Source organism: Populus euphratica, unplaced genomic scaffold (assembly GCF_000495115.2).
Source record: "Populus euphratica unplaced genomic scaffold, PopEup_1.0 scaffold200.1, whole genome shotgun sequence".
NCBI classification, from domain to species: Eukaryota; Viridiplantae; Streptophyta; class Magnoliopsida; order Malpighiales; family Salicaceae; genus Populus; species Populus euphratica.
This window is the reverse complement of record NW_011500041.1, coordinates 63,039-75,911: the sequence shown is the minus strand read 5'-3', so window position 1 is coordinate 75,911 and position 12,873 is coordinate 63,039. Positions and strand designations below refer to the sequence as shown.

Sequence of the window (12,873 nt, the reverse complement as noted above, 5' to 3'; positions counted from 1 at the left end):
ATGAAAAATCACAAGCTAATCTTAATTAATAGGTGTAATTTAATTGGTCAAATTCTATATTAGTTATATTTAGTATTTTTTCATTAATTCTATTTCTGCTAACTTTCTTCTCTTTTTTTATATTCTTCTACCTATAAAGCATTTTAACATGAATTAAATTTTAATAAAAAATCATATAATAACTCAAGTTTTTAATCATTTAACATAAGCCTCCTTTAGTTCACCACATGCAGTAGATAAAAAATCACAAGCTAATCTTAATTAATAGATGTAATTTAATTGGTTAAATTCTAGATTTGTTATATTTAGTATTTTTCCATTAAATCTATTTCTGCTAACTTTCTTCTATCTTTTCATATTCTTCTACCTATAAAACATTTTAACACGAATCAAATTGTAATGATAAATCATATAGTGACTCAAGTTTTTAATCATTTAACACAAGCCTCCTCTAATTCACATGCAGTAGATGAAAAATCAAAAGCTAATCTTAATTAATAGGTGTAATTTAATTGGTCAAATTATATATTTATTATATTTAGTATTTTCCCATTAATTCTATTTCTGCTAACTTTCTTCTCTTTTTTCATATTCTTCTACCTATAAAGCATTTTAACACGAATCAAATTTTAATGAAAAATCATATAATAACTCAAGTTTTTAATCATTTAACACAAGCCTCATCTAGTTCACCACATGCAGTATATGAAAAATCACAAGCTAATCTTAATTAATGGGTGTAATTTAATTGGTCAAATTCAAGATTTGTTATATTTAGTATTTTTCCATTAATTCTATTTCTTCTGTATTTTCATATTCTTCTACCTATAAAGCATTTTAACACAAATCAAATTTTAATGAAAAATCATATAATATCTCAAGTTTTTAATCATTTAACACAAGCCTCCTCTAGTTCACATGGAGTGGATGGAAAATTACAAGCTAATCTTAATTAATGGGTGTAATTTAATTGGTCAAATTCTAGATTTGTTATATTTAGTATTTTTCCATTAATTCTATTTCTTCTGTATTTTCATATTCTTCTACCTATAAAGCATTTTAACACAAATCAAATTTTAATGAAAAATCATATAATAACTCAAGTTTTTAATCATTTAACATAAGCCTCCTCTAGTTCACCACATGCAGTAGATGAAAAATTACAAGCTAATTTTCATTAATGGGTGTAATTTAATTGGTCAAATTCTAGATTTGTTATATTTAGTATTTGTCCATTAATTCTATTTCTGCTAACTTTCTTCTCTTTTTTCATATTCTTCTACCTATAAAGCATTTTAACACAAATCAAATTTTAATGAAAAATCATATAATAACTCAAGTTTTTAATCATTTAACATAAGCCTCCTCTAGTTCACCACATGCAGTAGATGAAAAATTACAAGCTAATTTTCATTAATGGGTGTAATTTAATTGGTCAAATTCTATATTTATTATATTTAGTATTTTCCCATTAATTATATTTATGCTAACTTTCTTCTGTTTTTTCATATTCGTCTACTTATAAAGCATTTTAACCCGAATAAAATTTTAATAAAAACTCATATAATAACTCAAGTTTTTGATCATTTAACACAAGCTAGCCTCCACTAGTTTACCACATGCAGTAAATGAAAAATCACAAGATAATTTTAATTAATAGGTGTAATTTAATTTGTTAAATTCTAGATTTGTTATATTTAGTACTTTTCCATTAATTCTATTTCAGCTAACTTTCTTCTGTTTTATCATATTCCTCTACCTATAAAGCATTTTAACACAAATCAAATTTTAATAAAAAAAATGGTATAATAACTCATGTTTTTTATCATTTAACACAAGCTTCCTCTAGTTCACCACATGTAGTAGATGAAAAAGCACAAGCTAATCTTAATTAATGGGTGTAATTTAATTGGTCAAATTCTAGATTTGTTATATTTAGTATTTTTCCAGTAATTCTATTTCTGCTAACTTTCTTTTCTTTTTTTATATTCTTCTGCCTATAAAGCATTTTAACACGAATCAAATTTTAATGAAAAATCATATAATAACTCAAGTTTTTAATGATTTAACACAAGTCTCCTCTAGTTCACATCAGTGGATGAAAGATTACAAGTTAATCTTAACTAATAGGTGTAATTTAATTGGTCAAATTCTAGATTTGTTATATTTAGTATTTTTTCATTAATTCTATTTCTGCTAACTTTCTTTTGTTTTTTCATATTCTTCTACCTATAAAGCATTTTAACACAAATTAAATTTTAATTAAAAATCTTATAATAACTCAAGTTTTTAATCATTTAGCACAAGCCTCCTCTAGTTCACCACATACAATAGATAAAAAATCACAAGCTAATCTTAATTAATGGGAGTAATTTAAGTGGTCAAATTCTAGATTTGTTATATTGAATATTTTTCCATTAATTTTATTTCTGGTAACTTTCTTCTGTCTTTTCATATTCGTTGACCTATAAAATATTTTAACACGAATCAAATTTTAATGAAAAATCATATAGTAACTCAAGTTTTTAATCATTTAACAGAAGCCTCCTCCAGTTCACATGCAGTGGATGAAAAATCACAAGTTAATCTTAATTAATGGGTGTAATTTAATTGGTCAAATTCTATATTTGTTATATTGAGTATTTTTCCATTAATTCTATTTCTGCTCACTTTCTTCTATCTTTTCATATTCGTCTACCTATAAAGCATTTTAACCCGAATCAAATTTTAATGAAAAATCATAAAATAACTCAAGTTTTTAATCATTTAACACAAGCCTCCTCTAGTTCATCACATGCAGTAGATGAAAAATCACAAGCTAATCTTAATTAATGGGTGCAATTTAATTGGTCAAATTCTAGATTTATTATATTTAGTATTTTTCCATTAATTCTATTTCTGCTAACTTTCTTCTATCTGTTCATATTCTTCTACCTATAAAACATTTTAACACCAATCAAATTGTAATGATAAATCATATAATAACACAAGTTTTTAATCATTTAACACAAGCCTCCTCCAGTTCACGTGCAGTAGATGAAAAATCGCAAGCTAATCTTAATTAATGGGTGTAATTTAATTAGTCAAATTCTATATTTGTTATATTGAGTATTTTTCCATTAATTCTATTTCTGCTAACTTTCTTCTATCTTTTCATATTCTTCTACCTATAAAACATTTTAACACCAATCAAATTGTAATGATAAATCATATAATAACACAAGTTTTTAATCATTTAACATAAGCCTCCTCCAATTCACATGCAGTAGATGAAAAATCACAAGCTAATTTTAATTAATGGGTGTAATTTAATTGGTCAAATTCTAGATTTGTTCTTTAAAGATTACCAATTCGAGTCCCACAAACCTCGAAGTTATTGGAGGCTCATATGATTTTTAACTTAAGGGGTCGTGAGATTAGTCGAAATACGTTCAAACTAACCCAATATTCACATTAATTAAAAAAAAAGATATCAAAAGCCGTCATTTAAGTTTTTACATAATTATTTTGAAATAAAGCAGTGATTTTTTTAAGTAGTAAATATTTATTTATTTATTCCATTGAATTCAGTAGTAATTTTGATTTGAAACTCTTTAATAATGGCATAGCTAGATGGTGATAGAATTATATTTCTCCTGTTCACAGCCACCCTTCGTAGTCACCTCCGGCATTTCATGCCGGACTTCCAGCTTTCAGACTAGGGTCCCAAGAAAAATAATATCAGTCCCTGTAGAAAAGTATTTAGTCCTTGTAGTTTCAAGAACTAGCCTTTCATCCTTCTAATCTTGAACCCACTTATAACTTAGTCCTTCTGTCAAATGCATATTACTTCTTAATTTAATTTGAGTTTTTGAGAAATTGAAAAAAGAAACGAAAAGTAGGCGAGATGAGAATACTTGAATAGGGCAAAAGAGGTATTTTTGAAATAAAATACTATATTAACGATGGCTAACATTGGTCAAAGGACCTTCTACTTATTTTTAATACTGTAGGGACTGACTAATTAGTTATAATAAACTAAAGGGACTGCATTCTAATTAACTCATATTTATACGGAATGGTGGCCAGCTTTATCATGTGAAACCAGACGTTTCATAAATGGCATTAATTGCTGCTATGATCAGCACTCACTAATAATACAAGGTCGGTAATGAAGATCAAAACCCTAAGCAGTCATGGTACAGTAACAATTGTTTTCTCTTTTTAGGTCCACGATAGTTTAGTCTCACGCAGCTATATTTTTTTTTAAATTAGTTTTGAGAAAAATGTTTTTAATTACATTTTAAAAATATAAATTTCAAAAATAAATACTTGATTAAAACTATTATAAATTTAATTTTTACATATAAAATAAATAACAATTAAGCTTTTTGGTATGAAAAAACAAGTTATTGTAACTTCTAAAAAATTAAGGTTTAAAAATAATTATAGAGGTATTTGGGATGGTAATAGAGATTATTTTAAAAAAAAATTTGCTAATTAGAAATGTTTTAAAATATTATTTTTTAAAAAATTTATTTTTAACATCAATACATTTTAACATCAAAATAATAGTTCAACCATTATACCAAGTACAATTTATATACTAAGCATATTATAAAAGACAAAAGCTACATGACTAACCACACAGTTTTTTCTATAAAATCAACTACTACAATAATAAATGGTTTCTTGAAAGTTAAAAAAAAATATAAAAAGAATAAAAATATATTTAATTATAAAAACAAGGAAAGATATAAAATAAATATATCCTTAGAATAATCTAAGTGTAAATTTTAGACTAAAACACTAGGGTAAATGTCATCTTTTCTATTTGGAGACAGTAATAAACCCAACCAAATATTTATTTCTTTTAAAGATAATATTTGATATAGATAGATGCTAAGATATGGGAATACAAAATTCTATTTTCAATTAATCCTGCCCAAAAAACTAAATAGATATGTTTTGCAAAAATAATTAATAAGTCTCACCATTGAATATCAGTTACATGTTTGTGTTCTAGCTTCCATGCCAATGTTTAATCCCTTTCACATTCCAAGTGGCCAATCCCCTATAAAAGAAAACGTCTTGAAGGGTTTTTTGAGCACCTTGTAGACACCCTTATCCTGTCTTCACAGATTTATCTCCGGTCTAGTTCTGCAACACGAACATGGAGAATATTAAAGTGATGGGTTTTACACTATTCGTCTTCTCTGTTGGGCTCCTTCATTTCATCTCTTCGGCCTGTGGTGCACCACTTGCACCAGCACTGTTCGTCTTCGGCGATTCGTTGTTCGATAGCGGCAATAACAATCTCTTGCCAACCGTTTCGAGGGCTAATTTCAAGCCTTATGGTGTTGATTTTGTCAGAGGAGATACAGGAAGATTCAGTAATGGTAGATTGGTTCCAGATTTTATAGGTATTGAGCTATTTTCTTACGTTACAGATTCTGACAAGAACATGCACCATAGAAAATAAGTTCATTTGAGTTTCATAGCCATTGACATGTGTATATGCTCATTGTTGAAACACGTTTTGTAGCTGAATTTCTGGGGCTGCCATATCCTCCGCCGTCTATAAGCATCCGGATATCCACACCGGTTACTGGTTTGAATTACGCGTCAGCATCTTGTGGCATTCTTCCTGAAACTGGACAGTTTTTGGTAAGTTATTAACTAATTCAATTAATCTATTCCTACGTCGTTTTAAAAAAAAAAATTCTGAGGATCTTCCTTCGATGATTCTTCTTGTTCTCTATACATAATCCTTGCCACTAAGTATATGGATAATTATTTTATCATTTAACTTTGAAAAGTAATTAATGACGAATTATTGGATGTCGTATTACTCTAATTATATAAGTGCATGATAGCCTTCAAGTGTTCATCTCTATATGACTTTTTTTGTTTTAAGAATCTTGCTAATGGTTTTTTCATTGAATCTAATAACATTTATCCATGTGTTAGGAATCAAGAGATATATAATTCCAGAGATTACCTTTTGTTTTCTCTTTTCTTTTTGGCTCCAGCTAGCTGTGATATCTGCCTCGAAGCAAATATATCGTTGCTTGTAGCTTAATACCATATTAACAACATTAATTGCATGCTTACATTTAAGAAAACAGGGTCACATGCTACTTCAAATTCTTTAATTGAGAGTCAATTCTATAATTGAATTTAAAATTAATAAAAAGGATTTACGTGCAAGAAGATGCAGTTTTGCATATCCTCCCACAATCGTGGCAAACCACCATTCAAAGCATATGCTAATATGATTATTTCCTTAGAAATTAAGACACTTTGCGTAGAACCATATCAATTCAATTTCAGAGGTGTAACTAGAAAGAAAAAATATTAATAAGAGTGCATGAGACATCAGCAAGCATCAAGATCGGGGTTAATTAATAAGCTGAAGATGCGATCGCGAGATTAGTTTATTTTAAATGATTTATAGTAGTATTATATCTATAATTTTTATTATAATACTAAGTTTAAATAGGGTTTGTTCATGTCAACCACGCTATTAAAACCTTGAATGAGTTAATATGATTTTACTTGATTTAATTTTAAACTCCAATTGAATTAAGTTTTGAGTTGAGTTTTGCTAGGTTAAAAGGGTTAATGTAATTTATGTGAAATTAAAGCAAAAAAATCTCTTCACTAATTTGTCTTCAATGAAGTCTAATTAGGAGTTTAGTATCGACAAGCTAAACTGACAATGAGTTAATTAATTATCAATCACCCATTTTGATTTGTGTTAATTTTCAGGGAAAATGCTTGAGTTTGGATGATCAGATTGATTTATTTCAGCATACAGTGAATTCAAGCTTGCCAAAGCACTTCAAAGGTAGGCCAAATGAGCAATCGGAGCACTTGTCGAAGTCTATCTTTGTAGTTTGCATTGGCAGTAATGACTATATGAGTAACTACCTGAAGCCCAAGACATCTGACACAAGCAAACATTACTCTCCTCAAGCATTTGCTCAACACCTTCTGGATAAACTATCAGCACAATTCCGGGTAAATCCCTTGGTGGAAAATCTATCCTTGAATTCTGAATAAGAAATCCGATTATGTCAAAACTCTTAAAAAACAATAACTCATCGATTCAATTTGAAGTGCAGATGTTATTTTTATATGTTCAGAACACTCTCCTTTTTGGTATTGTGGTTGAAAACACAGAGAGATGTTTGATTTTGAAAACGAAAAGAAAATTTGGAACTAAGGATCCGGATTTAAACAAATTGTGAGGTGCAGGGATTGAAGAAAATGATTTCGAAAACCTGGGACTTGAATGAATAAGAATAAAAATCCAAAGGGTGCCTGGTGCCCTCTCCTATCTCTAGTTACTCATTCTGATTGATGTGTTTTTTTTTTTTTTTAACTTTTCCATCGCTTTTGCCAACACTCTCATGTCTAAATATTTACATATATCTTCTATCAACAGAGGTTACACAGTTTAGGAGCCAGGAAAGTTGTGATGTATGAGATTGGACCCGTTGGTTGCATCCCCTCAATGACAAGGAAAAATAAACATAGTGGAAAATGTGTTGAAGAATCAAACCAGCTTGTTGCTTACTTCAACGATAATCTTCTTGGAATGCTTCAGAATTTGACATCCACTCTCCCCAACTCCATTTTTGTTCGTAGTCGTGCGCATTGGCTAGGCTATGATGCAATTATCAATCCTTCTAAATATGGTAAGAGTACTCTTCAGTTATTTCTATGGCTGGCTCACTGGATCTGTGATTTTCTCTGCTAAGTAACGTTCTGTTGTTAATACAGGATTACTTGACTCAAGCAACCCATGTTGCCAAACTTGGGCCAATGGGACCTCTGTTTGCATTCCTGAGCTAAAACCGTGCCCTAATCCGAACCAGCACTACTTTTTTGATGGTTATCACCTTTCTGAAACTGTATATTCAGTCTTAGCAGGGGCCTGTATCAATGATAGATCGGTTTGCTCTCCTACTCTAAGAGAACTTGTACAAATGTAAGTTCTATACCGATTGGTAATTTAATTTTCTGTGTGATGGGGAATATCTAACAAAGTATATATATACAAATATAGATCAAATCGGCTAGTTGAAAGCATCACCATTCTATGCTGAATATTTCCATGACAAGAGACATGATCAGACAACTAGTCCAAATTATTACCGAGATTATAAAATACAATTGTGATTAATGTACACAACTTATAGGCTTCTACATATGTTAGAAAATTAAACAAACAATATTTCCGTGTTCCTAGTTTGCCCTACGTTTATAACCCATGCATTAAAAACAAAACCAAAGAAGTTCTATGCTATATTTGATTAAAGGACTTCACTTCCTACTGCGGACAAAATTGTGAGCCTGTCTTGTGCTCAATGAATGGGCTCTTTATTATTGATAGGTGGCTTGCGGATAGGTCTTGTGCTGTAATCTTTGTTCATAAGGTTGACCATTTCTCTTGTTGCATCAAGAAGCCTTTGCATTTCACTTTTTGGATCATCTGTAGCACTACCTTGAGGTTCCTGGTCAATGTCAGCCATTGAAGGACTTTCCAAGCTGGTTTTGGTTGGCAACGCTTTGGAATCCTTGGAGTTGGACTTTGGGAGATGGACTGTCTGGTCAGTCCTTGGAGTTCCCAATCTGGCAGACAGTGTCTCTCTCTCCAAATTGCTCATATCCTTCTGCTGTGGGAAAAACAAAAGGTTATTGTTAATTAATTAGTTGAAAGAGCTTACATTAAAATATACCAAGATTTTATGTGTGTCCAAAAGAAGGAGAGATAGAAGGAGACCTGATTATTAATTTGATCTTCTGATCCTATAAGAGACTTGTCTAAAGCATCATTCTTCTTCCCTGCAGTCAGAGATAACTATGAACAAAATATTCAACATATTCTAACCCAGGCCGCTTCCAAAATCTTGGAACCAAAGCTTTAAACAAATATTTGTAATTTCACATGGTTACATGTAAGAAATTAATGCACTGTGAAACTGTAACAAAAAGACAAGCATGCCTAATTAAGGATTGATTGTATTGTATTCCTTGAAGCATCAAAATTATACATGATATCTCCTAGCTAGGATACCTACAAGCTGAATATTGCAGAAGAAAGGGATCTAACTAAAGGGTTTCGGCGCTTCTGTCAGTTATGCTTGGGAGGGTGTTGCTTAGGTCCTCTATAATCATCACCAAAAGCAAAAAAACCAGGCCCTTTGATCATTTTAGGAGATTTCTTTTTGTCTCCATCTTTACGTCTTACATTAAAATCCGATCCCTTTACTTGAAAGTCACATTTGACGTTAGAGTAGTTTGCACCTGAATTATCTTCTGAAGCTTTTCCATGAAGTCCTTGTTCTTTCTCAGTTTCTCTCCTTGACTCTTTCTGAACTGCCATTTTCCTCCCTCCAAGGCCCATCTTCCTAGTTCTAGCAGTGCTGAAACCACTGAGAAGTTCCTGTGCATGACAATGCTCGAGTTAAGAAACGATAGACCATCATAAGAGAGAAATTATATAGGGGCAACAAGCTTAATCACCTTATCAACAGACATTGAATTTTCTCCAAACCCAGCAATCTCTTTTTTCTTCATTTCCCCATCTACAAAACAAAATCAAATAAAGATCAAATGAATTCTAGTAATGTTTTCTTTCCATCAAAACTTAATAAATGGCAAGAAATATTGATACCATGATAATCATATGCACAAGAGCCCCATACAGCATTCATAACAAAGAGCAGCCCAAGTGCTAATCCTAAAAACCTTTTGTACACCATATTTTGATTCCTTATTCTCTTGAGTATATGCTTGTTTTTCAAGAATAGAAAGAGAGGAGACTTGGGAAGCATGATGTTGGTTTTATAGAGATTTCAAACCCAAGTCAAAGCTAGGGTTCCAACAGCTGCCTGAATAAAAATATTACAGCTCCCTGGCTGCATGCAGAACTAGGGAAACTCAAAAGACAATTTAAAATAACATAACCAAATACAATAAGGTTATTGAAAGTGAAAAATCAATTAAGAAACTATATCCATGTCTTTCAAGAGTTTGAAAGTGGTCTCCAGGGTTGAACTGGAGCATTGAACCAAAGCTAGCCACGAGGCATGCCACGATATTCTGACAGAAATATGGATGTTTTATATCCATATTTACTGTCATGCATGCGACGGGTAATTTGAATATACAATCAAGCATATTTCTAGACCAGTAACTTTAGTTAGAAAGTCCAAGATTTACACCAAAGCTAGCTAGAGAACTACCTAGAGTTTTCCCACAGCACTGGTGGTCGTCAAAAACTTTGTGCAGGACCACAAAAATCATTCAACATTTCCGTAAGACTTAATCTTTGATGTAACATGAGTAGCTGAGCATAGTTAATAATCTATGACTAAGCACAATTTTCTCCTTTTATTTGTAGACACTAGAATCTTTCTGTATAATTAATAAACAGAAACATCCAGCATCACCATGTATGTATATATGTTTATATATATGTGTGTGTGTGTCTATATATATATATATATATATATAGAAACCTAGCTATTCCTTCGACAGCTAATAGTGATACCATATATATAGCTTGGCTGATCTTAGGAATGCAATGTTCATTCTTGCTTGGAAATCTAAGATGATAGCGATACTTAAAATATAATTTATATAATTTTTTAATATATTTTTTTAAATAAAAGTTTATTTTTATCAAATAAAATAAGTTTTTTTATTAAATAAATTAAAAATAATAAAATTCGAAGCTTGATAAACAATATTCTAATTTCATATTAAAAAATTATCTTATTCAAAAACTTAAATTATCAGATATAACAGATATAACATTAAAGTATAATTTATATAATTCTAGCATAAATTAATTTTAATTGAGAGATATAATTAAGTGATTATAGGAAATAAGTTAGTTATAAAAAAATAATTAAACTTCAATATCAATTATTGAAAACTCAGTTATTTCAAATATTCATTAATATAATTCTTGTGATTATTACTTTTGATCTCACAATAATGTACAAAAACACAACATCATACTAAAATTCCTCTACGAATGCATATCATCACAGGGAAGTCCTTTTAGATCATTATATATATATATATATATATATATATATTGAACGGGAGATTTCATGTTTTTTATGAATTACGTTCTCTCTGCACACCCCATGGAGGTTCCTCTTATTTTGACTAGAAATATTGAAATGCACGATTTGACTAGTTTCACAAAGCACATGGACTTGGAAAGCCTGCCTCCTCATTCAAGTTCCCATTCCCATATTGCTTTTAGGTTACCTAACTAGATGGTGTTGGCCTAGTGATGATAATTAATTAATTACGTGCAAGCAAGTTAACTAAGAACTCGGATATAAACAATAAAAAAAACGCAAAGAGAAGTGAAAACTTCTACCAAGTGATAAAGTTGGAATATTTTTTCATATAGAACATTGCTCCAGGGCCTACATGTATAAGAAAGGAGAGATAGTGGTGAATGACAAGGCATGTGCATAGTTCCCAAAGAGCCATGAGCTAGCATCAAATCAAGAGCTTAAGGAACATGAACAGGTGATTACTGCCTGGATTTGCTAAATCATATCAACTTTCATCAATGTTTGAGCGTAATAAACTATGAGATTAGTGCGTGCTAGTTGAATTTTAGAGCCCGAGGGCTTGTCGTCCAGCTTGATGCTAATTAAGCTTGTGGTTGCCTCTTGAAAATAGCGTGCTTTGTGTCGGTTAATTCGTTTGATCACGCAAAAGCTCAGCATCATTATTATCCGACATGATCGTTTTTAGGCCATAGAAATCTGAGATGTTCCATTTCTCAAGATGAGAGGTGATTATCGCTGCAAGGTTAAGAACCTCGTAGGAAATTTCTCTTAAACTTCATAAGATCAATTCTTTTCCTATTTAATTCTGGGAAAGTCTTAATTGAAAACAGTGAAGAGTTCTCTGTCATGAATATGATATTTAATAATGAACTATTAATATGAATTTAATCAACAACTGATCTTAATTAGCATTCAAATTAGAAGTGAAGTGTAAAGTATTAGAGATATGCAACATCAAGAATTTAGTTTAGTTTGTTTGTATCCGTATCCTTCAACATGAAAACTATAAGCACTTTTTGTTGGGTTTGTGGCTTCTATTCCAGGAGCAGGAAAAAGTAAACTTGATCACCATGTTTGGCCAGCTTGTAAAAGATTTTTTTTTATTAGTTTTTTTTTTTGTTATAAATATATGAGGTATGAGGTTCTTTATTTTGGTATTGATCTATAATTACTAAGGTATAATGATTGAGAGGTTTTTTATTTTGGTATGTGAGAGTAGGTGTATAAGAGGTTTTGGACTTGGATTGGATTACACTTAATGTACTTTTTTCATCATGATTATAAAAAATAGTTATTGATACGATCAGAAAATTGATATCTTTTTCTAAGTATAGAAGAGTCGAAGTAATAAATAACCCAGCAAAACCAGGGTCGAACCACGGGGAGATTAATTGTATAAATTATAAATAACAATAATACAATAACAACAACAATAGTAAGAATAAATACAATAATAATAAAAATAATAGTAGTAGTAATAATAATAATAATAATAGTAATAGTAGCAGTAATAATAATAGTAGTAATAGTAGTAGTAGTAGTAGTAGTAATAATAAAGAAAAAGAAAAAGAAAAAGTTGATGAGAATTTTGAGATGAAAAATTAACATAGGGATTAAACAATGATAACAATAAATGTCAAGGTTAGAGGATACACTAATGGTATGTCAAACAAGTATAATATAAACTCTTATTATTCAATTGAAAACCACACATAAAGGAGGTTCTAATCAGATTATAAATTGTTAACATGATTACATTAGTTATCTTATTCGATTAATGCTA

The 12,873-nt window shown here is 30.3% G+C and overlaps 2 protein-coding genes across 3 annotated transcripts; one reads left to right on the top strand and one right to left on the bottom strand.

The window, feature by feature from the left end:
* Positions 1–5,036: 5,036 nt before the first annotated feature.
* On the top strand, positions 5,037–8,042 carry LOC105107255 (GDSL esterase/lipase 7-like). The gene is made up of 5 exons (XM_011001112.1): positions 5,037–5,402; positions 5,525–5,646; positions 6,751–7,002; positions 7,430–7,682; positions 7,768–8,042. The coding sequence occupies exons 1-5, from the start codon at positions 5,153–5,155 to the stop codon at positions 7,977–7,979; spliced, it is 1,089 nt and encodes a 362-aa protein (XP_010999414.1). The 5' UTR covers positions 5,037–5,152; the 3' UTR covers positions 7,980–8,042.
* Positions 8,043–8,064: 22 nt separating this feature from the next.
* LOC105107254 (uncharacterized) lies at positions 8,065–9,786 on the bottom strand. 2 transcript variants are annotated; one of them, XM_011001109.1, is made up of 5 exons: positions 9,665–9,786; positions 9,514–9,575; positions 9,295–9,433; positions 8,771–8,832; positions 8,065–8,663 (listed from the first exon to the last, which is right to left on the bottom strand). In XM_011001109.1, the coding sequence occupies exons 1-5, from the start codon at positions 9,750–9,752 to the stop codon at positions 8,352–8,354; spliced, it is 663 nt and encodes a 220-aa protein (XP_010999411.1). In that variant the 5' UTR covers positions 9,753–9,786; the 3' UTR covers positions 8,065–8,351. The 2 variants fall into 2 exon arrangements, with proteins under 2 accessions (XP_010999411.1, XP_010999413.1); XM_011001111.1 differs by having other exon boundaries at positions 8,065–8,660.
* Between the last annotated feature and the right edge of the window lie 3,087 nt (positions 9,787–12,873).

Coding starts and splice junctions, on each gene's coding strand:
- LOC105107255 (XM_011001112.1), top strand. CDS start 5,153: ATGGAGAATATTAAAGTGATGGGTTTTACACTATTCGTCTTCTCTGTT. Junction 5,647..6,750: donor CTGAAACTGGACAGTTTTTG/GTAAGTTATTAA, acceptor GTTAATTTTCAG/GGAAAATGCTTGAGTTTGGA. Junction 7,683..7,767: donor TATCAATCCTTCTAAATATG/GTAAGAGTACTC, acceptor TTGTTAATACAG/GATTACTTGACTCAAGCAAC.
- LOC105107254 (XM_011001109.1), bottom strand. CDS start 9,752: ATGGTGTACAAAAGGTTTTTAGGATTAGCACTTGGGCTGCTCTTTGTT. Junction 9,576..9,664: donor TTGTGCATATGATTATCATG/GTATCAATATTT, acceptor TTTGTTTTGTAG/ATGGGGAAATGAAGAAAAAA. Junction 8,833..9,294: donor AGCTTCAGAAGATAATTCAG/GTGCAAACTACT, acceptor CTCTGACTGCAG/GGAAGAAGAATGATGCTTTA.